This window comes from Zymoseptoria tritici, chromosome 4 (assembly GCF_000219625.1).
Source record: "Zymoseptoria tritici IPO323 chromosome 4, whole genome shotgun sequence".
NCBI classification, from domain to species: Eukaryota; Fungi; Ascomycota; class Dothideomycetes; order Mycosphaerellales; family Mycosphaerellaceae; genus Zymoseptoria; species Zymoseptoria tritici.
In genome coordinates this window covers 303377-330983 of record NC_018215.1, presented here as the reverse complement: position 1 = coordinate 330983, position 27607 = coordinate 303377, and the positions used below count along the sequence as shown (strand labels likewise).

Below are 27607 nucleotides of genomic sequence, written 5' to 3'. Positions count from 1 at the left end.
CTCGGACCGAATCCAGGAATATCGTCGGCCGTCAATTCGATGGCAGTAGCCTGTATGACTGATCCTTGTCCGTAGTCCGGGACACCGCATAGGGCCAGTGATGCGAAGCAGGTGATCATCAGCAAGAGGGCAACCATGATTCTCATTGGGAGATGTCTTTGGACACGATTGGAGCGCACGAGGCAGACAATAAGGAGAGCCACAATTGTAGCTATGCCCTGCTCTGGTCATCCTCGATGCCCAAAAGAGCGCTCTGACATGTCCGATCCCGTCGAGGCCCAGCATGGGACTTGAATTCTTTCGTGTTACACTGACGCAGCATATCCCATCTCGTGACCTAGTGAATGCAGCCTCTGTTTCATGCCAAGGTCCGGAATCTGGGAAGCACTTCAGCCGCAGCTTGCGAAGCTATGCGGGTCATCTCCGAAAAGAGCGCAGTGAAAACTGAGAGCGTTCGGTCCTTCGCCGGAATCCTCATAGACTTCGGCCTTTCTCGCACCATGCACGCCAGCTCTCAGCCCAAGTTCCCCTTTCGTAGCCGATCAGATGCAAAGCGACTTCTTCGACTGCGCACGGAATCCCTTGCGGCTCTTGGCCCACAATCTTGTACACCATGACCTTCTGATTCCGCTGATACTCGGCGAGGTCTAACACGGCAAAGTGCTACTGGTTCAGAGGTTTCGGCGCAGCCTGGACCAGTTTGACAATCTCTGGGATGGTCTTCCCGATGAAAGGCGAGCTCCAGCTTGAGTCAATCGGAGTTGCCGTGCCTAAGGAACTGTCCTGGCTGGTAATGCTGTTATTGTCGGTGAGACGAAGGAAGAATCCTCCAGTCTCGTCGCATGACTTTTGGAGAACCTCGTCGATGATCTGGCCGTTGTTAGTCGTGGTGCTTCATCGACTTTCAGTCCAACATACTGAGGTTGACATATCCTCCACTATCCAAAGCAGGAAGCTGTCACCCTCATCTGGGTCTGCTGTTGGGTCGACAGCCATAGCGGTGCTCGGGAATGATCTTGCTCTCCCAGATGATAAATGATCATGCGAGAGGTTGCGAGACGGGACTGTGCAGGAAAGGGAAGGTAAGATACACGAGCGGAGTGGGCCAGTCTTAATGAGGCTAGACTGGAGCTAGCGCAAGCAGACATCTTGCCATCTTTCAATCGCACCCCTGTACAGAAGTCCACTCTACTCTAAACCATTTTTGTTGCTGTAGCACAAGTCCACCACATCTGTGGAGGCAGTTCAGGGAATCGCTTACTGTGATGTCCTCATCCAGCGGTGGACAGCCAACAACTTCCTTGGCTCGCATCTTTTTCGACAGACCGAGCGTGACCGAGGATCCGGACTCGACTCAGCATGACCGCGGCGGATGTTCTGGAATGATTTGTAGGACGGCTGTCCATATCTGACTGCAAGAACTAGCCGAGAAAATGATGATTGCGCCAGTGTGTCACACAATGCACGAAATCAGTTCGTTGTTAGCCAGGAAGCCTGATGCGGAGCTGTTCGCTTGGACTCGGCTGCGGAACACCTTCTGCACCGGCGAGAACTGCGACCAGTCGAAGGATGCTTGTATATCCTGCTGAGAACGGCTCCCGTCAAGGCCTCACATGCGTCCAGAATAGGATGAAACTCTTCCAGCAACTCGTGCAACCATGCGCTACATGGTCATGGGCCGCAACAAGACGAGGCCACCACGCCGGGTTGATCGTGCTGAAGACCGAGCCGCTCAGTGGGGTGCGTGTTCCGCGATCTTGTATTAAGTCTCATCCTTGAGCCACTTTCAGGGAAAGACTGCAACCATTCAACTTCCATGCACCTCTGCCAATGCTACTTCCATTTCTCGTTCTGTTGCTGGCCTTCCAGACATCGGCCAAGCCTTTCATTGTCCCTCTACCGATCGCTGCATTGCTAGCTGAGCCATTCACCGTGCTGAATCCGGACGCTTAATCGAGCCACGACACGAACGAATCGAGCAGTACTTTGGACGGTCCCAGATCATCATCAAATGGCATTCGCCGTACGATTTCGCAAAAGCTGCACGCAAGCCGTTGGGGTGCTTTCATTCGGTACGCGGAAGAAGACGGGCAGACGCTTGTGTACCGAGGTCTTGTCAAAAGAGCTCCCGCATACCGTGGTACGATGATGATGAATTGCAAGAAAGCTCGCGAAGCCTGGTCAGAATGCCTGTTGGTACCAGAATTGTGTCAGAGGAGCGCAGGGTTCGACTACCGCAGTGCTTTACACCTACGGTGGCAACGATGCAGGCTCCGCCGCATATGCGCAAAACCGCGTGGAGTCTGGCGTCTCGGTCACTGAAGGCACTCCGTGCAAGAATTGGCCTTTCGGACAGCTCTTCTGGGATCCATACCCGTTTGTATGTGCTCGTCGCATCCTTCTTCAGAGCATGGGCTGATGTCTCCACGCAGAGTGCACAAGTGAATCCCGACAACCCGGCTCGCGCCCCTCGAGGCTCGCAACTCGAATTGCAGACCGACGAATGGCCAATGGCCAACTGGCAGAACCCTGACTTCGACCCCACTGCTGGTACATCGTTTTCCATCCCATGTTCGAGGCCACACTGCTGAGTACTGGCCTGCATTCGTTTGGTGAAGATCCGCCTCAGCACTTTCTGCGATGTATCACTCGACTGGACAACAGTAGTAAGACATTTCCCCCTATGTGTCCAATGTTGCAGAGCTGATGATATCAGAAGGCGGTGCGGAATGGAAGTGCTTCAAGAGGGCAGAAGATCAATACAACCCAACCGGCATACATCGAGCCAGAAGGCTGGGCAACAACGCTTTCGAGGCCGGTGATACCTTCAACGTCGACTTTGATCTGAGCCAGTTCGACGACAATGATCCGCAAGATGTAATCATGAAAGCAAGGTCGGTCATGCTATCTATTCTCAGACTTCTCAGCTGATTGTAATCCAGCTTGAGCTACTGTGCCGCGCCATATGCAAACTGTGCGAATGATGGCCGCGAATTCTACATGAATCGAATCGCACGAACGTTCGGCGGAGAGGGCGTAGGTGCATACCTGGACGTACCCTATGACCCAGCAACCATGAACGGCTACAAACTGGACACCGAAGTGAACGAAATCACATCATACCAGGTACTCATCGACATCACCGGCGATGATGGAGACCAGTACGAAGTCAAGGTCCAGACACTGGTCAACGGTGTCGAGATGGAACTCGCCACGCTTGGTGCCACTGCTCCCGTGCCGCTTCCACAAGGTCAGTTTTTGACGCTGCAAGGCGGAGGACTTCCCAAGCCGCTCCAGATCACGCGAGCGGACGATAGTGGTTGCAACACCACTCTGGAGCTTACGTATGGGACTCCTGCGGCGAATGCATACAATTGGTTCGTCTTCAGATCTGATCGTGAAGGTGATGTGGGGAAGTATTGCGAGACGGAAAGCTTGTCTGATGATGATGGCGTTGATCGCGGTACTCGTTTTGATTGATACTTTCCGGGATACTAGAAGAGAACTCTGTCGAACTGAGATGTCTGTGGACTGGAATGCGGAAGGCATGCACCGTTGAACTCTCATTTCAGGGCGTGGTCACTCAGCGTGGATTGGAGCACGGTGATCCAGTTCCGATTCCACATGGCCGAGCAGTTGACGCAAACGGCACGGAGGCAAGTGATCGACCGGGAAAGACAACGAACATGCGGATTCATGTCCGACGAGAGATGCTGAATGCTGGTAGGAGACGAGCATGAGACGGGAGATCAATGAAGCAAAAATCGTTTGACCATATCCATTGTGCAAAGGTAAAGACTGTACCCCAAAGCGACGAGAATACACAAGACCCAATCACAGCTCGACACTCCATGCATTCCGTATTATTGTCCCATCGTCTTCCGTCAAAGGTCAGGAGCATTCGGGCGAGCAGTGGAAGCATGGCTGAGCTAGCATCTCCACGAGGAGATGTTGTGGCCGTAGCTGCCATCGTAGTCGTCGGGTCGGGTGTTGCCGCTTTCACTGATGTCAAGGTTGTAGGCGTACTGAAGGCTGACTCCAGAGTTTTCGTTGTCGAAGCCGCAGTCCTTATCGCTGTTGGCAGTCAGTATGCGTTCAACGTTCTTATCCGATGTCAAGTGCGAGCTTACGTGTAGAACTGGCACACGTCGCCGTAGCTGCTGCTGAGGGAAGTGATGTTCTTGTCGTATGACTTGCCGGTCTTCCCGTCGGTGTTGAAGTCGTAGTAGTTCACTGATTGAGGTCAGCATCGCTCTTGCCGCCAAGGCGAAGCGAGCGGTAAAGCTTACCGCACTGTCCGGGAGCAGCTCCGAAGACGAGGCATTCTCCACGGAAACCCTGCGTGCGGCACATGAGCACGAAGAGATATTTTGGGACATGATGTTGCTCCTTGTCGTCGCGGGCTTCGGCGTCCTTCGTGAAGAGGAGGTTCTTCACGTCGTTGCTGAGGAACTTCTCCTTGGCTTCCTTTGGAATGTCATCGCCGACGCCTGGGTTGGGAACCTCCTGCACTCCACGCTTGGAGAGAAGACCGGCCATGGCGGGCGCGAAGAGGAGCGCGGTGCTGAGCTGAGAGAACTTCATTTTGAAATGATTGGAAAAGTGAATTTCGATGGAGTGGTAGAGTTCAGGGAGGGAATGTCTGTGGAGGAGATGGAGGTCAGGTCAGTGGTGCTGACGGAGAGCTTTATGTCTCTCGTCTCATCGTCTCGTCCATTGTTTTCCCGGAGGCAGGCGGTCTGGGAGGCAGGGGTTGTTTCCAAACAGGTATTCGTCCAAATTAGTTCGTCCATGGACAGGCACGGGAGATCGAAACCGAACAGGCATCCAAGCACCAATGAGTCCTCAATCAGCACCGAGTCTCATCACATGTTCCGGCACGTTTGTACAAGCGGTGTCGCGCATACAGGAACAAACAGCACACAGCCCGAGCAGCATATCGCTGCTCTGTTCGGGCAAGTATCGACAGTTGATCGAACTTGTTGTGTTGGCTTGAAATGTCGGTGTCTTGCCCCAAGGACGGAGATTAACTTCTTGCTCTGGTGCCGGCGGCTACAGTACAACGAATGCCTGTCTCCAAGCTGTAAGCAAGATGCCTGTGCCTGTGGTGCCGATGGACGAATCGGCTGTTGTTGTTGGAAGTGGACGACGTGAGCCCTTGGAAGTGCCGGGTCTTGACGATGGCACAGCAAGATCGTCGTCGATCCTTTCTTGAAATCATCTTAAAACCCTTTCCCAGTTCACCCCAGTTCCCTGCATCCGCACCTCTCCGTCTCGCCATGACATCGGCCATCTCGGCATCCACCTTGTTCGACGCGTCCTGCAATAATAAGAAGATTGAACCGGATGGTCACGATGCGTCTCACCGCTGTTCGCGCTATTGAGATCACCGGCGCATGTCCCTGACGAATTGAGCATCCCAGTCGATCAACATGCTCAGAGACTTGCCGGAGAACTTCTACACCACATGATGCATCATCTCGAAGCAAAGTCATATCGCAAGCACACCGCCCTTCGACCCATGCAATTTTCCACATTTCGCACGCCCGTTTTGCGTCTCTTAATAATAACAAAGTCGACGGACCCGCTGCTCTAGGTCTACTAGGTCACTCCTGGCCATCGCCATGTCAACGCTCCACTCTGACTGAGCACAGCCCATGCTCGTGCGGATCGGCCACAGGGGTTGCAGCACATCGTCGTTGACGAATCTGTCCAAATTCGGAACAACATCCATGCAATCGTCGATGAAGAGCATGGGCGAGTCCGGACGATCCTGAGCATGATGATGGAAACGAGTTGACGAATCGCGAGACCGCGCTTTTCAGCCGCTGCGACAGGTACGCCGGCATTGCTGGACGACCGTCTCATCCCGAATTCCCGATCCTCGAGCACTTGATCAGTGCCGCCACACCGCATGGTCCGGATCGAGACGCTTCACAACGTGCGCTTACAGCGAGCCGGGGACGACATGTCGCGCATTTGGACCTGATCATGGCTTCCGTTGTTCCGTTGCATTGGTCTGCCAAAATTTGCAAGATTGCGAACATACCCTTCTTGCACGGGCGCTTACGTTGCCAGCTGCATCAGTGCTGAGCGTCACCATGATCAATCTGCAACAACATGGCCAGCGCGTTAAGAGCTATTTTGCGGTCTCGCGGGTTGGTCAGAATGTTCGAATCGAGTAATCTGCCCATTTCCAACGTCACTCTAATGACAACCTGAAGCCATTGACAGTCAGCGCCTACAACGAACCACACGAGCAAGCCATATTCTGGCCTACTACAAGGTCTTTTCCTTCAAGATTGTCAAATGTTTCCACGTGCGACAGCGGATCTTTTCGCGTTTGTCCCAGGCTAACCTCGCTTGAATTGAAGGCAACTTCAGCAGATGAGCTCTACTACCCGATTGATCATGCGTGGATCGTGAAGCCGGTCCACAAACTACCTGCTATTCTGAGTCTCGCTCCCGCTGATGGCACTTCTTCGGATTTTGACCTCGCAACGACGCCAATCCCAGTAGGACTAAAGTGCGCAGCGGGTCTTTCCAAGCGGACGAGGCTGGTAGCTCGGTAGCTCGTCCACACGCCTTCTAATCCCTCGTCTCGATGGCGGGAGGTTTCGAAATTCGCAATACTGCCAGGAAGGACAGATATCCGCACCTTGCTTGCACGTGAGTCAACACGACTTTGCCTGTTACTGGCGCAGACACATTCGCCTCGTCTTTCCACGGGCTCGGGAGTCGTCTGCCATTGTCCATCGATCACCCTGGTCCTCACCAGCGAATGAACGCATGTGGATCTGTCAACCCATACTCCACTGCCTCTGAAGTGGACGTACGGATGGGTGCGTGGTCTTCGCATGCGCATAACCGAGATGCCGGAGTTCGCAGCGACATGGCTATCGCCGAAGGTAGTAGGCGTTCCTCTCTTTCCACAACCTGTCATGAGTACATCGCAGAACTCAAGGATATTTCGAGCCCTGTTCAACACAAAAAACAGCAGACGCGGCGACGTCTGAGTTCATCTTCAGACTCTAACTTCCTTCTACGCACTGTCATCCTCGAATGGTCTGTCTGCATCACAGAGGCCCGATCGGGCGGACACACCAAATGTCGACGACACTACCGCGCCATGGATCGATTCTCTGGATTCTTCTTGCAACGTGTTCAATCGCTCGAGCGCAACACTTCGCTTCGAACTACTTCGGCTGTTCCCTGCGACCTGTCAATACAGCAGACGAAGACGAATCACACCAGCAAGCAATACGGCAGGTGCACATTCACACAGCCAATCCATCACGCGAGACCTGATCTTGGCACCTTTGAGCTGGATTCCCTACTGGAACAGCACCCTGAGGGCCAGTCCAGGCCCTCCGATTGTCGTCTTCTTGCCGGACGAAAACAGCGCAGATCGGCACTTGGCCGACTTTTCCACCATTGGAGATATTGCCGAGACTCTAGGCGCAGCGGTTGTCGTGCCTGGAATACCGCTACTATGGCGGCAGCTCTCCATACTCCGAGCTGAACACCAGCAACTTGAGCTATCTCACGGTCGAGAACGCTTTGCACGACGTTGGTCTCGCAAGTAACTTCAACCCGCCGTGGATCAACGAAAGCGTCCACTCGTCTGTCAAAGACGTGCCCTGGATGCTTACAGGAGTATCTACTCGGGAGCTCAAACGACGTGGATCGCGAACGTCTACCATGAACATTTTGGGCTTTTGTCTCCCTTTCGCCAATGGTCCACAGCATAATGTCGTTTTGGCACTCCTACCTTCCACAAGTAGAATATGGCCGTCAGCCGTGCACATCGTCAATGGACAGCGTCATCAACTTCATCGAAGATGTGTTTCGGACGGGCAATGGGCCACGGATGGGGGCAATCGAGAAAAAGTTTGGCCTTGACAGCGTAGATGATGAAAGTCTTTTGCGCCAGCGAGACCGATACCGGCAATCCAATGTTTGCCGCCCTGTCCAATGACAACAGATTCAATCGACAACGTGCCTGGCTGCAGTGCAACGACTTCGTCAATGGTCACATCGTCGGCGCTCCTCGGAACGAAAACACACTCGTCGGCCGGCTCACGACGGCGGAATTCTTCATCAAACAATGTGAATTGTGGTTTCCTCGCGGGCCAAACAGAGAGACTTTCGGTGCGAGCAAAGGTCGAACAGCAGATACGCTGAACGCATACACCAGTGGCCAGAACCCGACGAAAGCCAGGCACATCATCTACAGCAGTGGCAGTCGAGATGTATGGCGCGAGATGGGCGTCGCAGCAACGCGGCGCCCAGGAGGTCCGATGCGAAGTGATCCTGAGAAGGATATTGTCGTTCATGTTCTGGAGAGTGGATGTCATCACAGCGAGAGGAGCACACGCATTGCAGAGTTGTATCAAGACATTCGTCGGGTCCACGACCTGGAAGTCGACCAGGTCTGTCGCTGGGCTCAGCAGTGGCCAGGCTATTCTCATTATTGAAACTGTTGAGGGCGAGGGAGGGATCAAGCAAACAAACGATTGGCGTGCTTTGACCAAATCGACATCCGAGCGATCCCTGCGAAGTCCTCCTGCCGGGCATGTGAACATCGGATTTATTCGGCAGCTTGAGTATCACGGGGCGAGAGCCAGGGCCTGCCAGCTCCGTGGTCACACTCGGTTGTCCATCGTCAGTCCGGATCGAAGCTCCCCGTAAGCCTTCTCCCAACAGTGTGTCACTGCCGCGGGCCTGCATTGCCCTGATTCGCAATGATCGAATCACAAGACCTAGTCCGCCTCACGATCTGGAGGACCTGGGTGCTACGGAGCATGGTATCAGGGATGGCACCCACTCATCCACTCTATCCAAATCCACCAATAGACCACAATGCCCAGGATGGACACAAGTTTCGTCCACGATGGACTAGAATGCGCTAACCCGATATCGCATCAGCCAAGCCCTGGACAGGACTGGACACGGAGTACTTCTACCGGCGGCGACAGCAGCGTCGATGATAAGCGCACGAACAAGCCGACTACGAGGATCGATAACGACGGACGCTTTGTATCGACGTAAGCGTTTTCTCGGACTCTCGACACAGGGCTAAAGAGTCCATAATTTGGGCCAATTTAGCCCATGATATGGCCAAAGTGGCTATACTTCGATCCACTATGTCCAGCCAGCCCTACATGGTACTAGTAGATCTAGGCCATGTTGGGGCAATGACATCGCAAGACTACTGAGATTGGCGATTCCCAACGGCATGGGCACATATCGCATTCGCGAACGGTCACCAGTCTACAAGGGTAGCGAGTGGTGAAGGATTACATATTGTAGTTCAAAGCCCTGAAGATCGGGGCAGACTCCCGCAAAGCGTGTAATCCGCAACCATACACCGTATTGACGCATCCGCGGAACCTCGCGATGACGCAGTTAGCTTGGGTATGATAGTGCTCGGATTCAACTGGCCGGCTCCCTCATAAATGGGCGGTCAACCTCAGGCGAATGCGAATGTGCCGGTCCCATCCTTTCCACTTTGCATTCGAGGATCGAAAACGACAGCGCATTGAGTACAGCGCTTGCTTCCGCTTACCACCTCGTCGTCTGAACGCAGCACGACCATGGACTCATCGACTTTTCGGGCGGCAGGGCATCGTGCCATAGAGTACAGTGAGACATTCTCTCCAACATGATGGCCAATTCCCATCCAAACACGACCGAACCGTTGACACAACATAGTCGCCGATTACTATGAGCAGCTGGCCTCAGGACCAGTTCGATCCGATGTTACTCCAGGGTTCCTTCTATCCAAGCTACCAAGCGAGGCGCCTGAGAAGTCCGAAGCATGGTCTGCAATCGAGTCAGACCTCCATCATCTCATTGAGCCGGGTCTCGGCCATTGGATGCATCCAGGCTTCATGGCTTACTTTCCAGCTTCGTCCAGCTTTGAGGGCATTCTTGGCGAATTGTACAGTGCGGCTTTCAACAACCCGGCTTTTGACTGGATTTGTTCACCATCCATCACAGAACTGGAGTTGGCGATGGGAGTCTGGGTTGGCGAGCTACTGGGTCTGCCACCGAGCTTCCGGGGGCATGCCAGCAGTGTGATTCAAAGTACCACGACGGAGTGCCTCATCACGACGATGTGCGCCGCTCGAGAGCGGATGGTCAATGCGATAGTGGCAGAGGGAGATTATGAAACAGAGAGATTGAGGTCAGATGACGTCCGCAATCGACTAGTGGTCCTCTCGAGCTCCGAGACACATGTGTCCACGCGAAAGGCCGCCAAGGTGGTCGGAGTGCAGCACCGTTCTATTCCATGCGATCCATCAGATGGCATCGCCTTGAGTGGAACTCAGTTGCAGACCGCCGTGGATGAGTGCCTGGCGGAAGGGATGATACCTTTCTATTTTACTGCGGCTTTTGGCACCACCAATTCGTGTGCTGTGGACGATTTTCCAGGCATCGCTCGAGTCAAAGAGAAGCATCCCGAGATCTGGATCCATGTCGATGCCGCATATGCCGGTGCCGCTTTGGCTTGCGAGGAATTTCGCCCTCTTGCCAGTGGTATGGACCAGTTCGACAGCTTCAGCGTGAACATGGGAAAGTGGCTCCTCACGAACTTGGATTGCACGTAAGTTCTTGCATCTCTCTCGGGCCGACGGTTCCTCGAATACTTCAGATGAGAACATGACCGCTGATCCAAGTGCTGTAGGATGCTGTTTGCACGCAACCGCTCCGATATCGTATGCTCGATGAAGAACGACTGCTCCATTTTGCAAAATCCCGTCTCGACATCACAAAAGACCACCGACTATCGAGACTTGCAGCTATCCATGGGTCGACGCTTTCGGTCGTTGAAGGTCTGGTTTGTCCTCCGATCCTTTGGCAAACAACGAATCCAACACCATATCCGTCGACATGTTGAAATGGCGTCGCACTTTACCGACTGGGTGCGTCAGCGACCCGACCTTTTCGCACTCACCACCGAGCCTCGATTTGCGCTCAACGTGATTCGCGTCTCGGATGCGGCTGCCAGCAGAATGGGCACCGATTCTTCCTCGGCGACTGCAAAGCTGTATGATGTGATCAGCCAAAGCCGGCGATTCTGGCTGTCCAAGACCACCATCAACGGATGTGTATCGATCCGCATTATCGCCGCCAACAGCAATTCGGACTTGGACACTCTGCGACACGTGTTCGAGGTTCTATCGGAAGGAACTCAATCTTTGCTCGATCAGAGTGCGATCCGAAGCGACGGCGAAGACGACGGAAAGCGGTGCACACCTCAATGATTGTCGGCCAGTAAAGGGTTATCGGTCGTCCGTCGTCTACGCTCGGATACCATGTTCAATATGGTCTGAGTGGGTCATATGAAGCATGTCGTAGAGGACTATATCACGGTAGATCCCATCCGTACTGCAAAGCGATGTCTAAAAGTCACGTGGTTCTACATCTCGAATTCTTGCACCACATCAGCCTCACTCAAGCGTCTTTCCACCACCATCACCATCACTGCGCCGACAGTCGTCCCATCGCAACCATGGACATGACTTGAATCGTACTGCAGTAAGCCTCGTCACGGGATGGACGCATGGCGCCGAAGATCTCCGACCTGCGCTGGAGCGTACCTCAAGATGGTGCAGATTCGGGACAAGGGCCACGGCAGCGTGGACAGCGATGAGCCATGAGCGACGTGAACAAGACCATCAAGGGCAATGACAAGACCCATGGCTATTCACACGACAATGTCGCATCCACAACAATCGTCACCACACTCGTGCCTCCCAACGCTTTCAGCCCACCAATGTCCTCATCGGCCAGCAGAGCGGCAGCCTCACCATTGCAAGACCCTGTGATATCCCGGGGAGCTGGACCGTGGACGACCGCCATCCTGGCCAGTGATGTCTTCCCGCCGCTGCCCCTGGTCTGCCGCCCGTATCGACGAGGTAATCTCAGGCACAACACCAGGCTGAGGCACCGTTTCGCGCCTCGCCCTTGCTACATACACCTCATCAGTGCGATGGACCCACTTGAACCATGTCTCGTGCAAGGTGCCTTTGGTGTATACGGCTCTAGAGCATGCCAAAAGGCTTGCAAGCGCTGAAAGGTCGTCCGGACGGCACCTCCGAACCTGGTATCTCCCTTGTTTTCACGACGCACGGGCAAGACCAAACCCATGGCAATACCCTTGCGATAGCGTGAATCACCACCGGCTCTGCGACTTGATTAATATTGTACCTCCGATTCCTCTGGCGATCCCATTCGTGTTCATGGCTGCATACTATGGAGCCGTGTACTCCGCCACGCTAATGAAGGGCGGAAAGATCTTGATATCACAGGCCGCGAGCTCTCTCGGGCATGACACAGCTGATAACATTCGATGAAATCACTGCAAGTACCTCGGTGGCTTGTTGTTCCTCCATCTGTTCTTCGCCGTGCTCTGCATTCGGTTTCTGTCCTCCATTTGATTTTCATGGACCATACTTTTGTTCCTCCACGAAACCCACCCCAAGAAGGACGAGATCCAACATTTCTCGAAACTGTCGAATCATCGACATTGTCACTACAAGCCTTCAAGGGCTACCGTACAGCAGCTATGGCTGAGGACCATGTTTCCGTTCACGCCTCGGAAAAGAGCAACACCTCATTGAAAGGCGACAACTCATCCAAGGACGACAACTCCGTACGGATCGACGACGAGGAAGAAACTCTCGAGTTGATAGACGGTGGCACCCGAGCCTGGCTACAGGTTGCTGGATCCTTTCTCGTCTTTGGAAAGTAGGCCTCATCCCACTCAATCCAGCTCGACACGATCCATCGCGAATACCAACATCTTCTCTAGTCTCTTTGGCTTTGTCTTCGCTTTCGGTACCTTTCAATCCTACTACGAGCTCACATACCTCCCCTCTACGTCCGCATCTAATATCGCATGGATCGGCACCGTTGCGCTCTTCCTCCTTCTGTTTGTCGGCTCTCTCTCAGGTCCCCTCTTCGACAGGGGCTATTTCCGTACGATGCTCCTACTCGGCGCTGCTATCGAAACCCTCGGCGTCTTCCTCGTGTCTATTTCCACGACATACTGGCAACTAATGCTTACGCAAGGCGTACTAATGGGTCTCGGCAACGGACTTCTCTTCCTCCCGGGCATAGCGCTAGTCTCGCGCTCGTTTCGTAAACACCGCGCTGTCGCTATGGGTATTGCTACTTGTGGATCGCCTGTTGGCGGCGTTGTCTACATCCTCGTATTCGAACGATTGATCTTACGCACCACCTTCGGCGAGACCGTACGGGCAATGGGCTTTCTCATGCTAGGAACCTATGCTCTATCTATACCGCTGCTCCTCTTCCGCGCGACCAACCTCGGCGATCTGGTAGCTGGGGGTGCGTCTCGTCCACGCCAGCTCTTCGATCGTGCCGCGCTAAGCGATGCTCCTTTCTGGATTTACACCATTTCCAACTTCCTCATCTTCTGCGGCTATACGAACCCCATCGTCTTCATTCCCTCTTACGCACAACAAGTCCTAGGGACGTCGCGTAGCACTTCGTTCAACATCGCAATCATCGCACAGGCGACGAGCATTATCGGGCGCATCGTTGCAGGGCTGGCAGCCGCGAGAATCGGAGGCATAATCCCGTTGATTTTCTGCGTTGTTTCGAGCGCAAGCGTCAATCTGGGCTGGATCGGCGCGACGTCGGTGGGCTCCTTCATCGCATATTCGGCCTTGTATGGGACGTGTAGCGGGGCCATAGTGCCGCTTCCACCGAGCGTGTTTCCCGCGGTATGTCCCGACAGGAAGCTTCTCGGTACAAGACTGGGCATGTCGCAGGGGATTCAGGCCTTTGCGAGCTTGATCGGGTCGCCCATTGCAGGGGCGTTGGCGGAGGTCGGCGGGCAGAGGTATTTGGGACTGCAGCTGTTTACGGGGTTGGTCATGTTCGCAGGCGGAGCGGGATTGTTTGCACTGTGGGGAATGTTGGTGAGGAGGAGAGGACCGAGAGCGTCCAAGTTGATTTGAGAGGGAATCTGGAGAGGTCGGGCGGAGACGCGGTCTTGGTGGAGGATGCTGAGTTGGAAGCGAGAAATATGAATTGAGATCTTCCACCATTGACAGCACGATGCATTCTTTCGCCTTCTCTATGCTTGCCGCAGCGTACGTGGAACCTCTTCAAGCAATACAAAATCGAGATTGTGGACACTCTCCATGCGCTGCAAGAGCGTTCTCATGCTGGATCGGTGCAAATATCAGTCATCGTCGGTTCTCTCCCCGCAGAAGTCTTGAGAGACGCCGACGTCCCGGATTGGATATTTCCAAACGTGGAGAAGGGTGTCTTGGTAGAAATGGCATATGGGAGGACGACGGCTATCACCGAGAAAGCACTTGCAGCAGCGAATTGGACGGTGTTTGATGGGATTGATGTGCTGCAACAACAGGCATTTGGGCAGCTTGAAGCGTGGACTGGGCGACCTGCTCCGAGGATGGAGATGATGGCAGCGTTGAAGAGTGCTCTTGGGCGGACATTGAACCCTGCATTTGCATCACGCTCGAGAGGAATGGAAGGGTATCGACATCCGCGTCACCCTGCATCCTGCGTGACATCTCTTTAACCGTAGCTTGCATCTGTAACCTTGCTTCATGCATTGACTGCAATGAGTTGTGCGGTGGATGTCGTTACATTACCCGGAATATATGAGTGGCGGCCCGAAGAGTCCTTTAACGTCCGGTCCGGGCAGAACAGACAGAGCGTCAAGCACTTGCCAACGCCATCTGTGTCCGATGGGTGCGCCGGACGGCAGTCTTCCGCATGAGCTTGACCTTGGGGTAAGAGGGCCGACCATGAACAAGCTTTGCCAGCGGCCGTATGCGAATGCGCCTCTAGAAAGTCAGGCTACGAGCTCTCGAAAGAACTTCCATTCTTCAACCAAAAAAGCTTACTTTCGGGGCGGAATGTCGGCGAAGCAGAAGAAAAAATGTCGTGGAAAGGAACAAAAGAAAGGACAAAAACATACAACACTACGGATTCCCCAATTGTCACCAACTTGAGTACTAGTGTAGCGATTAGATGATTGTCATGGCTGATCGGACGGGAAGCCGATTTTTCATCTATCTGTGGTCGTATGTACATGCTGACGAAATTTATGGTAAATATAGCTCCAAAAAAGATCGCCAGCTGTTGTCTGATCCAGGTGACTATGTGCTCGCTTCAGTTCGGTATGAGGCCTGTCCTTGCAACGAAGTTCACCACCACACGATTGCATTTCAGGACCATCCATGTCTTCTCCACATCGACGGCCAGCAACCAAGCCCTTTCCGTCACGGAGGACTTCACCTTTAGCCGGCGGTGCAGATTTTGCAAAGCAGACTCGTACGTCATTCTCGATAGTCCCGAGGCCATTATAAACCAGACGATGCACGAGCACAATGGCCAAATCTGTCCGGTATGTGTCGCAAGATGGTGTTTCACAAACCGCTGGCTGCGCTGGCCATGCTACTACAAGGCATCTCTGCATTCGGAATCGACTACACTGCCGCTCCGCCCAACCTGACCACGCTCTTCAACAACACGCTGTTCTACACATGGAGACCGAAAGCTCATGTGTTGGCGCCGTCCGCCCATATAGGTGATCCGTGTATGCAGTATACCGATCCATCTACTGGCCTGTTTCATGCGGGCTACCTCTACTCCGGAGGCGCTGGAGAATCTGGTGCTGCTGCTGGAACCACCGGCGATCTCATCACCTATCTGGATGTCAATCAGGATCCAACCTTCATCCGAAGAGGAGGCATCAATGATCCCGTTGCGGTATTTGATGGGTCTGTCATTCCTGCCGGCATCAATGGCTCCGCGACTCTGCTATATACCAGCGTCGCATACCTCCCAATCCAATGGACGATTCCATATGTGAAAGGATCCGAAACGCAAAGTCTGGCAGTGTCTTCAGATGGAGGCAGGAATTTTACCAAGTTGGAGTTTGGGCCTGTGATTCCGGGTCCTCCATTTCCACTTACAAACGTGACGGGCTTTCGCGATCCGTACGTTTTCCAGAGTCCTCAACTTGACCGTGCTCTGTCCAGCCAGGAAAACACATGGTACAACATCATCAGTGGAGGTGTGCACGGTTTGGGACCTTCTCTGTTCCTCTTCCGCCAGTATGATGCGGACTTCCGTGATTGGGAGTATCTCGGAGAGCTGTGGCATGAGCAGGCCAATAGCAGCTGGGGTGATGGAACCTGGGCTGGACGTTGGGGATACAACTTCGAAGTTGGCAATATCTTCGGACTGGACGAGGATGGCTACAACGCCGAGGGAGAGATCTTCACCACGACGGGCGCCGAATGGTCGGAGGAACCCATCATTCCTCAAGTATCGCAGTTCCGAGAAATGCTGTGGACTGCTCATACTCTCGACACCTCTTCGAATGGTAGTGTGAGTCTGGTAGCGACGATGGCGGGAAAACTTGACTGGGGTGCGTTTGCCTACGCCGCGGCTGGGAAGATTCTGCCGGCCAACTCGAGCGCATCTCAGGCTTCCGGAGTATTCCACGACAGGTTCATCACATACCTATGGCTGACAGGCGATAACTTCGGGACCAGCGACTTTCCCAAAGCACAGCAAGGGTGGGACGGTTCCTTAACGACCGTACGTGAGCTTTCGGTCGGCACGATCAGCGGTGTTGTCAACAATGATCTGGTCAACGAGACTGGATCTTGGAGATTCAGCAACAGCAGTGACTCGACGGCATCGACTGTCGAGTTGACGACCTTGAAGCAGACGATTGCTCGAGAAGTGTATGCTAAGATCGTCTCTAACGCCGAACGCACCTTTGTCGAGCCGGCATGCAATGTGGTGAATGGGTCCGGCGTGGAGGCATTCCAACAGAGTCCGATTAGCAAGTTCTTCATGCTGACGACGACAATCCGCTTTCCATCCTCCGCAAGAACATCCGGCGTCAAAGCTGGCTTGAGGATACTGGGATCGGAGCATGAGCACACCGACATTTACTACCAGTTCTCTAATGAGAGCATGATCGTGGACCGGTCCAATTCCAGCGCCGCGGCCGCGACGACTCCTGGCATCTTGGCGAACAACGAGGCGGGACGGTTCCGACTGTTCGACATTGCCACTGGAGCAGGCAATGGCAGCTCAATCGAGGCACTAAACCTGACGATCATCGTCGACAACAGTATCGTGGAGGTGTACGCCAATGGACGATTCGCGTTGAGCACGTGGGTGTGGTCTTGGTACGAGGAGAGCACGCAGATCAGCTTCTTTTATGAGGAGGCAGATGGAGTGCAGTACGACAACACTACGGTGTATGAGGGTCTGTTTGATGCGTGGCCGCTGAGGTCGTATTGAGGGTTGTCTTGATGATGGTACGGCGAGATTGGATGCAATTTGAATGTGGCAGCTTGGCTTCATTATGAGAGCCTTTATCATCGTATCTCATTACCACTCACGCCACAACTTCATTGCAGCTCGCAAGATGCTGACATCTCCCGAAGAGGACAACAGAACAGGCCCGGACACAGCGCTTGATGCATCGCCAGGAAAGACCGTCAAAATCCTTGTCACTTGGCGGATCTGACCTACGATCAGCGAAGGTTGTTCTATTTCCGCACGTTTTCCCGGTGTCATCCGCAAGTAGGGTGCTGCAAGGACAAGGATCAACAACTACGCGGACGACTTTGCAAAGGAATGCAATCGCTTCGCTCCCAAAGTCGTCGACGCTGGACCGGCTCGACCGGAAGAACACCGTGCCCAGTGCATCGATCGCATTATGTCTGTGGGACCAGGAAACAGGCTGCAAAGCCCACCCGTTATAGATTTACAACACGAGAACAATCCAGGCATACCCGTGTTAAGACATCGCCGGTCGTTTCGTAACTGCTGTTATTGCGGCTCGCCCGCCGTCTCCCAACTCTCTTCTCTTTTCTGCATCCCACATTTCTCTCACGAGCACATCGATTCTACTTTAGAGCCTTTAGCAAATCTGCCTGCACCCTTTCTAGAATAAAGCTCCAAATCTTCGCCTTGCTCGCTATCGCCGTCGCCAAAGTGACCGCCGATGTCTTACCTTGCGAGGCGGGCGGCAGCTACTGTCCGGCTGGCCAACACTATAACTACAAGAAGAGGTCTTGTAGGAGTACGTCAATCACCGTGGGATAGGAGCATCTTGCCGCTTACCTGATTGGAACTATTATACTGACTAACTAGAAAAGATTTCTGCGGGACGCGCGGCCACTATTGTGCGCCTGACGAGCAATGCACCCGGCAGAATACATGCGAGAGTACGTCCATCACCGCGAGATGCATTCATCTTGCCGTTCACCTGATGGAGCCAACATACTGACTGACTGGCACAGAGTACTGCGAGGCGGGCGGTACCTGGTGTCCGGCTGGTCAACACTGCGTGGAGGCCGGATATGCCGGCTCAGGGGAGTTCCATTGCGTGAGTTGAGGCGGCAGGAGCGAGACCTTCTCTACAGCGCTTTTCTAGAGAGTCTGGGAATTTGGAGGTATTGTTCAGATGTTAAGTAGACTAGGAGACAAGTGGACTGGAGCCTGGGTAGAAGCGGTGTAAGGTACGGTCCCTGTCGCCGATCCAGTCACAGGGCTCGGTGTGCCGAACTTTGGCGTGCTGAAGGAGTTGGTGCTGAATGTTTGACTGGGGATGAAAATATATTGCGTCTGCCGCCTTCGCTCTACAAATACCAAACCAGTACCTCTGTTCTCGAAGGCCACTCGATTTAACAAAGCGCCTCACTAGCACTTCCCTCAAACCGCTGCGAAGCTCGCCTACCGGAACCACACATCCACGAGCTCCTCATACCAACAATTTCGCAAAGTGCAGGCTCCTTGCAGCACCCCAGCAAGCCAGCAGTGCCCACTTGCCTACGTGTCTCGCTTCGTTACCACATCCTCCGCGCCGACCACTCGCAAGTCCGCAGAACAGCATCATTACTGGCTGGACAACGTCGCAAAGGATCGCGCTGGACCGAGAGGACTTCGCTTCGGTAAGGCATTGCGCCGGTAAGGAACAGCACGAAGCTACCCTCCACCAGTCGTCAGGGATGCACTGCGGACTGGACAGCCTGGACAGGACGAGGATACTGCGCAAGACGCAGGAAGGAGAAGACGTTTCCAGTTTGAGAGACCCTGTCGAGTTTTCCCGCATCGTTGCCATGACTGCCCTCGCTTTGTTTCGAGCATTCCCTACAGGCGCGTCCCATTTCATCACCAAATCCTCGCGCCATTTGAGGGCACAGTCGCTTACCGGCGGAACCCATTCAAGGTAGGACATACTTGCTCTGCTAATTTTAACACGGACCTAGCAGGGATGATCCATGGGGAGAAACGCTGTCCCACAAGTGCACTGGCATCGATGGGGTCCTGTATGTGCAAGTAGGCAAATTCACTCATTTCTTGGTTCTGATTTCCTGCAGCGGCAATGCGAAACATAACGACAGCCTGCTATATATACGAGAACACGGATTGCTGTCGACATGGAGTGGTTCTCTGCAACTTCATGCAGACAGCAGTGCTTGCGCGGGAAACTTAATCGGCAGTCGTTCTAGGCCTGTACCGACAGTTGTGCGACGTCGTGTTGGCTCACCCGTACGTCAAAAGGCGGGCACCACTTCTTGTTCCTGGTCCATGGGTCGTACAGTACGATCTTCTGTTATTTCTGTGCCGTGCAAGTGCGTCCTTCGGGCACGGATAGCGCTCGCTGTCAACGAAATGCACGGGGATTCGCGAGATCGTGTCGACAGATTACAATGCTCCTGGGACCGATCCCGGACGCTGGATGCCAGCTCCAAGGACATACCCTGCTAGTGCGGACAACATAATATTGCTTTCGAGTCTCGATCGTGCGGGGTATAGATACTGTATTTGTGGTAGTCGTATCCGCAGCGCTCCGGGCAGAAGTCTTGTAGAGCCCAACACAGGCTATAAAGTAACGCTCTGCTGACATTAATCCTTCCTCTCTTCAATTGATCTTCGAACTCTTCCTCAGAACTGCAAAACACGATCGATTCTCGTCCTTCCTCAACTACGTCCCGGGACCTGTTTGAGACTTCCTCCAACTGTTCAAACATCTACCCACACGAGCGACCATGAAGCCTATTGTCTGGTTCCTCGCTTTCCTTCCTGCTGCGCTTGCTTGTGGCGGACAGAATGTCTGCCAGTGTCAGGACATCTCGAATACGCAAGTATGTCAATGTCCTCCTACCACAGACAACGACTGTACGAGTGCCTGCGACAATTGGCACAAATATGTCGACTGCAACGCATACTTCTGGATCAAAAAGTGCAAACACTGCTACGGTATGTCGTGTCCATGTTGTGTCTATGCTTCGAGAGGTGACCTTGTTGCTAACCACTCTACTAGACCGCACGTGTAATCCGAAGGCCCCGACAACCACCTTGAACAATTGTCCATCCCAGTAGGAAGCGGAAGGGTCGCGGACGGGGAGCCTTGGACGACAATTGACGGCCGATGTCAAAACCGCATCTGATCAAATGGTTGCGCAATTAGCAGTACAACCTGGTCCTGGCTCGATCGACATCACAATCCGATCCCCCGTATCGATGTTTCTGGCCTTCATCTCCCTGCTATACCTCTGGAGCTATACGTGTCGCTCTCCATGGACTCCGTTCCCGCTATTGCTTTAGCTTGCTTAATGAACTCCACAATCTGGTCGCCCCAATCGACGCTCCTGGCTTTTGTCTTACTGCTATACCTCTCGAGCTACACTCGGCACTCTCTACGGACTCCATTTTTGCTGTCGCCTTGGCGTGCTTAACTATACTTACATCAACATCGCGATCGAAGGTCTTGCTATCCTACCTCGACAATGTCGGACTCTAGGCCGATCTGTGGCGGGAACATGTACATCTAAAATACGAGTTAATTCGTTTATATATGCGCAAGGCACAAATTGCAGATCTTTTTTCCCGATGCGACAGCCGCGTAACTCTTCTTCGGTGTTCTCGGCGGGCTTAAAGTACTACCGGGACCTTTAGAGCCTGTTCGTTAAACTTTTAAACACGTATTTAAACGACTTAGTCGGTTAAATAACGTTTATTAAACAACCGGCTCGTTACTATAATACATCTTACTCTAAATTACTATTGTCGAACGCTTAAATACATCTAAGGCTTATACTATCTTATAGTAAATTAGAAGATTCTATAATTTATATATATTGTTCTATATAGGCAATTTCCTAGTAATATTAGGCTCTTAGCTAATATTATACTCTAAGGGTCGAGATAATATATATTTACTTAATTATAGGTCTATAGTAGAGCTCTTAGCTATATATATATCGTCCTTACTACTACTACTACCCTCTAATAATAACTACTACCCCGGAACTCCTAATCCTTATTAGTAGAGCTACTACGCCCTCTCTTCCCTTCTTCTTCTTACTCTTAGCTACTAATAATAAGAAAGTTAAAGAGGTTTCTAGCGCTCTTATTAGCTAGCTATTTAATACCGGATTCGAGCGTTCTAGCTTCTATATAAGTTGTTTACGCGAGTAAGAGATATCTAGTAGCCGTACTAGTAGATACTATAAGAATAGAGGATATTATATTATTTATAAGGATATCCGAGGTAGTATTATAAGTAGTAATCGCTATAGCTATTTACTTAGTATATACGTATAGTACTAAATATCTATATATTAAGGACAATAGTAATACTCGTAGAGGTAATAATACCGGTACTTAAATTACTACTATATTATTAGCTAATAATAAGAAGCTCTTTAATATCTACTATATTAATATAGATATATTATTAGGGAACGACTAGGGTATACTACTCCGGGCCTAAATCGGGCCTATTCTAGGCCCGATATAGACCCGATATAGACCCGAGGCTACCTAAAGCGAGGCTTAGCGTATATATTCCCTTTTGTTTCCTTTTACCTCCCTTTGTTATACTTAGTAGGCAATATAGACATTCGTATATAGACTACTTATACGTATTAGTTATTACCTAGCTATACTACCCTTACATGTATTTTATACCTTATTATATAAGCTAGTTAAGGTAGAAGGAGGTCTTAAATCTAGATAATATATAATAACTATAGAGCGCTTAGTATACTTCCCTTATATTATTAGCTATAGTATTACCTATTATAGTGTCTACCTCGTCTTTAAAAGGTCGAAGTCTACTATTAAGGAAATAACTAATATATATTAAATAAGGCTCGTATTATAGACGTTTTAGTACTAATCTACTAGTCGATAAGATCTACCTTATAGATACTAGATATAGTAATAGCTTTCTAATATTAATGCTATATCGTAGTATATAATATTACTTAAAGGAGTAGCTTACTAGTAACTAGCGGCTAATAATAAAGTAAGAGCTCTTTAATCTATAGCATTCTTTACTAAGGAACATTATTAAGTATACGTTTAGTATCTTTAAGATATAGACCTTACTTTAATCTATATATATAAGTAGACGTATTTCTAGCCCTTATTATATTATATAACTTTATTAGATAAGATAATGCCTCTAAGAAGCTCTTTATAGACGAGGAGTATTATATAGCTACTAACTAGCTACCTTATAAGATACTATACTATAACTAGATATTTAAGGGTAGTATACTTAATAACTATAGCTTTATAGATAAGCGCTATAACGCTATTACGACGGCTATATAGAAGTAATATAAGGAAGAGCTAGCTAGGCGTAGAATAGCCGTCTATAAATAGCTAGTTTAAGGAAGTCTTAGTATATAAAATTCGAGTAATAAGAGAAATCTACTAATTATTAAGAACATTACTAATATATAACTATTTATTATAATTTCTTTATCTATATATAGCCCTTAATATATATAATAATTGCTATTATATAAATATATCGTAGTAGTAGCTATATAGTATTTAATATATAGGGAGGTATTATTATTATTATTAGAAGATTTCTTAATAATTATTAAAGATAAAGTTTAGCTATCTAGAGCTCGCTCCGGTAGAGAATAACCCTATAAAGTTAATAGATTTTAGTATATAATAGGTATAATATAGATTTTAGCTATAGAGTAGGGAAACCTTAGCTTAGCTAGAGCTAATAAGTATACTAGAAATCCTTAAAAACTAATAATACTCTTACTAAAATTAGTATAGCCCTCCTTTAATCTAGCTTTAAAATTTGTTAAATCTAGTAGATTCTTAGCTATATCTACTATATTTTTAGTCCTCTCGACGACTTCTTAATAATATAGGAGTATCTATATAGTTAATAATAGAGATATATTAATAAACTATAAATACTTTACGATCTAATTACTTAATAATTATATAGTAGAATGCTTCTATATTAATATCTAATATATAGATATATCTATTAAAGACGTAGTAAAGTCGTTATAGTCTAAAAAAAAAGGCGGATAGTTAAATACCTACGAACAAATACTACTATTAGCTTACTTTCTTCTTAGTTTCTAGGTAATTACTCTTATACCTTATATAGTACGTTATATTCTATACCGAGCTTATTACTAAGGTTAATAATTTATAATAGCTACTCGACCTTACTAGCTCTATATAATGCTCTAGCCTTAAATATAGCTATAGATATTACGGCCGGTCCCTATACCTACCTCTAAGGTAGATATCTAAGGCCGTAACTATTTCTATATATCTTTAAGTCCTTCTTAGACTCTCTCTATAGCATTATATATAAACTTATCTATTTACTAAACTATTAGAATTACGTCTCTCTTTTATTAAGCTATAATACATTTATATACCTCTAAGTATAAACTAATAATATAGTATAGGCTAGCTATATAGAACTACTATATAGCTATAGAAGTAATATTACTATAATATTACTCGACGCCTTATTAGCTATAAGCGTCGTAGGAACTAAGTAGTACTTCCGAGTTAATCTTAGTACCTTTAGGACGATATATTCCCTAACTAGAACATTACTAAATTAGTATACTAATATACTCTAGAATTAGTATATAAAGGTACTCTAGAATTAGTATATAAAGGTACTCTAGAATTAGCGTACTAAGGCGCTCTAGACTCTACCGTACTTAGGTACGCTAGATATAGTACTTAGGTACTCTAGATCCGTATATATAGGTACGCTAGAATTAATAGTATATAGATATACTCTAGACCTAGAAAACTCTATAGGAATTATATATCCTATACTAGTCGCGCGATTTAGTAGATTTAAATATTCTCCTTACTACTAGTACTACCTCGAATATTACCCTTACCGCTAGGCGTATATACTTAATTCCTATATTACCTTAGTACTTCGCTAGTATATATACTCCCGTCTTAGATAATAATAGAGTTAAGAAAGAAGGTAAGGAATAGGCCTTAGACAAAAATAAGAGGATAGGATAAAATAGATAGTATAAGGATAATAATAATAGATAGCGATACTAGACGTAAAGCTGCTCGTATATCTATATAAGTAGCTATCTTAGTTTACGAATATCTAGTCCTCTACCCTTACGTAGGAAACGATATATAATAGAGCCTACTTAGTTACTAAGGAAGCCTCCGACTTCTATCGACTTCTTACTTAAAGCTACTAACCTTACTAGCTCGTTTATACCCTACTAGTATCTAACTAGTATCTATCCCTAGTATAACGTTTCCTTTATCTTCTTATAAATTACTTTAGCTAAAACTCCGCTACTTCTATATAGAATAATACTTATTAAATTCTCTCTTTTACGCCTACTAATACAACCGCTCTCCTTTAGTTACTACCTCCGAGCCTCCGTTATTAACTTTAACTTTATTATTACCTTAAACTCCTTAAGTACTATCTAAGATAGCCTACTTAAATACGAATATATCCGACTCTAATATTAAGGACTATAGTAGAGCTTCTAGCTCTAATAATAATAACTCTTAGAGCCCTACTAAGCCCGCTACTATAAAGATTTATTACTTAATACTCCCTAAAGATTTCTACTTATAGAATAAGGAAGACTTTATTAAATATAATAAGAATAAGGAAGAAGGAGAAGAAACTTAAATATAGTAAGAGTCTATATTAAAATAGAGGCTAGTCTATCTTACGCGCTATAAGCTTAAGGGACCTATTAATATATCTATCGACTTATTTAATCTTAGTATATTCTTCCTTAAGAACTAGGTATTCCTAAAACCTAGTAATCCTAAGGACTTAAAGGTCCGAGGAAATTAAATAGTACTACTATTACTATTAGCCTATCCGCCCTTAATAATATAGACCTTATACGCTTTACTAGTTTTACCCCTAAGAACCCTAAACTCTCTTATTATTTAGTAGGTTATATCTATAGTAGTTTTACTAAAGTCTTATAGAATAAAGACCTCCTTAAGGAGAGTTCTAGTATTTAAAAGGAGTAGCTACGTATTACTATTAAGACTATAAAGGAGATATATAATGTCCTTAATTAGGATTATAAGATTAATGCCCGTAAGACCTATAACTCTAATAAGGAAGCTAATAAGTATTACGATTAAGCCGAATATTACTATAATACTATTAAGCTATATAAGAAGGAAATTACTAAACTCTAGAAGCGAGTTACTAGATATACTATAGTTGTTAAAGAGAGTTAGGCTACTATTACTATAGCCGAAGGCTCTATTTAACGCGAGTAAGACCTCCGTATAACGATTAGTAATCTCTACGCGATAATTAGTTTACTTAAGAAATAGCTTAAGAAAAACGTTATTACCTTCTCCGGCTTAACTTACTATAGTCGATAGTTCTTACGCTCTCGCTCTATTAAGCGTAGAGCTAGTCTTCTAGTAACCGGTCTTATATAACTACTACTACTATATTAGCGTAACTATCGCGCTAGAGCTAGATCCCTTCTAATAGCTTAGATAGTTTAGACTTCGATAATAACTATTATAATAACTATTACTTTAACCGCTACTTAGCCTATAATAGTACTCCTACTATATAGGATTCTACTAAAACGATAATCGCCTATATTAATCTAATATTACTAGACTTATACTATACTAATAAAGACGTACTAATACCTAAAGCCTTTATAAATAACTCCGATAGACCTAGCTATCCTCGCTAGCTCTACGCGGTAGAAGCGAAGCTCGCTACTACTCGCTTCTAGTTAGTTATAGACTTACTCGCCTTTATATAATTATATACTACTAGCTTAGTCTAGGATATACTCGAACTACGTATACCTTCTATATTTAACTACTTAGAAACCCTAACGGCCTTATACTTCCGATTACTTAACGATATATTCTTATAGATAAATAAGAGGTATATAGAGAATAACTATATAGGTAAGGCTTTAAATACTATAACTATTTTTAAATAAGGAGAGAAGGAGCCGTTTATAGAGTTCTTCTACTAGTATACCCTCTTACGCGCTTACTTAACCTAGTTACTAGATACCGAGCTATTTAAACTTAAGAATAAGCTTAATAAGCGCTATTATATAAAGCTCGTAGATAGTATACCTATTAAGACGCTAGAGGAACTAGTAAAGTAATATAAGAATCTAGAAATTAACCTTAAATAACTTAATAATATCTACCTACTAGCTAAGATCTATAGCTCGCATCTTAGTAATACTAAGGACCGTAGATCTAAACGCGGTAGATCGTCTAAACTATCTTTCTTACGTTCGGTTTAGTCTATATAAGGGACTAGCGCCCTTCTTTAATACGTAGCGTAGCCCCGTACTTTGTCTTAGTAGCCTACATTCTTTTCTACGCTTCCTATAAGGTTTTAGGCTACTTCCTTATCGAACTTACTATATCTAATATAGGCTCTAAACTCTTATATATACATTGTTTACCTATAACAGTCTAATGCCTCTAGCGCGTTAATCTTAACTATAACTACTCCTTACTTAAAGGTACTTACTATTAAGTATAAGAATCTTCCGTACCTTACGAATATAGAGTATATAAAATTCTATAAGAAAGGCTACTACTATTAGGGAACGACTAGGGTATACTACTCTAGGCCTAAATTAGGCCGATTCTAGGCCTAATATAGACCTAATATAGACCCGAGGCTACCCTAAGTAAGGCTTAGTATATATATTCCCTTTTATTTCCTTTTACCTTTCTTTATTATACTTAGTAGGTAATATAGACATTTATATATAGACTACTTATACGTATTAGTTACTATCTAGTTATACTACCCTTATAGTATATTACCTCTAAACCTACTAAGGGATTAGCTATACTTAGTACTAGAGTAGATACTATCGATCCCTAATTTAGTACTAAATTAGAACTAAGAAATACCTCCTAAGAAACTTACTTAATAGCCGGACGGCAAACTATTATAGGGTATAGTCGAAGTACTACCCTAGGTATATCTAAGTATACTTAGTTAGTAGCTTTACGAGTAGCTATCCTTTCCTTTTATTTAAAGTCGAGCCTCTCTTAACTTCTCTTCCTTTCTTATTTAGAGTATATTAATAATCTAATACTAACTATACCTCCTATCGTCTTACCCGTATTATAACTAAGGCCTAAGTAACTCCCTATCGTAATTAATAAGACTTAGTAATCTACTAGATAATAAGGAGGATAAGTAGAAAGATATAGAAGGACGATATATAGAAATACCCGATAT

General features: G+C 48.1%; 6 protein-coding genes across 6 annotated transcripts; 4 read left to right on the top strand and 2 right to left on the bottom strand.

Annotated features, from left to right (window-relative positions):
• Nucleotides 1-3280: 3280 nt before the first annotated feature.
• On the bottom strand, nucleotides 3281-4592 carry MYCGRDRAFT_104000 (uncharacterized protein; the record flags this gene model as incomplete). Its single annotated transcript, XM_003852767.1, has 3 exons — nucleotides 3281-4074; nucleotides 4131-4233; nucleotides 4290-4592. The coding sequence occupies 3 exons, from the start codon at nucleotides 4582-4584 to the stop codon at nucleotides 3930-3932; spliced, it is 543 nt and encodes a 180-aa protein (XP_003852815.1).
• Nucleotides 4593-7913: 3321 nt separating this feature from the next.
• On the top strand, nucleotides 7914-8477 carry MYCGRDRAFT_40488 (uncharacterized protein; the record flags this gene model as incomplete). Its single annotated transcript, XM_003853538.1, has 1 exon — nucleotides 7914-8477. The coding sequence occupies one exon, from the start codon at nucleotides 7914-7916 to the stop codon at nucleotides 8475-8477; it is 564 nt and encodes a 187-aa protein (XP_003853586.1).
• A 560-nt stretch (nucleotides 8478-9037) lies between these two features.
• Nucleotides 9038-11270, top strand: MYCGRDRAFT_108932 (uncharacterized protein; the record flags this gene model as incomplete). The annotated part of the gene is made up of 3 exons (XM_003853539.1): nucleotides 9038-9645; nucleotides 9715-10609; nucleotides 10691-11270. The coding sequence occupies 3 exons, from the start codon at nucleotides 9597-9599 to the stop codon at nucleotides 11268-11270; spliced, it is 1524 nt and encodes a 507-aa protein (XP_003853587.1).
• Nucleotides 11271-11529: 259 nt separating this feature from the next.
• MYCGRDRAFT_103997 (uncharacterized protein) lies at nucleotides 11530-12110 on the bottom strand (the record flags this gene model as incomplete). Its single annotated transcript, XM_003852766.1, has 1 exon — nucleotides 11530-12110. A coding segment is annotated over one exon (298 nt), but the record flags the coding sequence as incomplete, so codon positions are not given.
• A 590-nt stretch (nucleotides 12111-12700) lies between these two features.
• On the top strand, nucleotides 12701-13943 carry MYCGRDRAFT_14560 (uncharacterized protein; the record flags this gene model as incomplete). The annotated part of the gene is made up of 2 exons (XM_003853540.1): nucleotides 12701-12756; nucleotides 12821-13943. Coding segments are annotated over 2 exons (1179 nt in total), but the record flags the coding sequence as incomplete, so codon positions are not given.
• A 1519-nt stretch (nucleotides 13944-15462) lies between these two features.
• MYCGRDRAFT_41016 (uncharacterized protein) lies at nucleotides 15463-17334 on the top strand (the record flags this gene model as incomplete). Its single annotated transcript, XM_003853541.1, has 1 exon — nucleotides 15463-17334. One exon carries the CDS (start codon nucleotides 15463-15465, stop codon nucleotides 17332-17334), a length of 1872 nt encoding a protein of 623 aa, XP_003853589.1.
• Between the last annotated feature and the right edge of the window lie 10273 nt (nucleotides 17335-27607).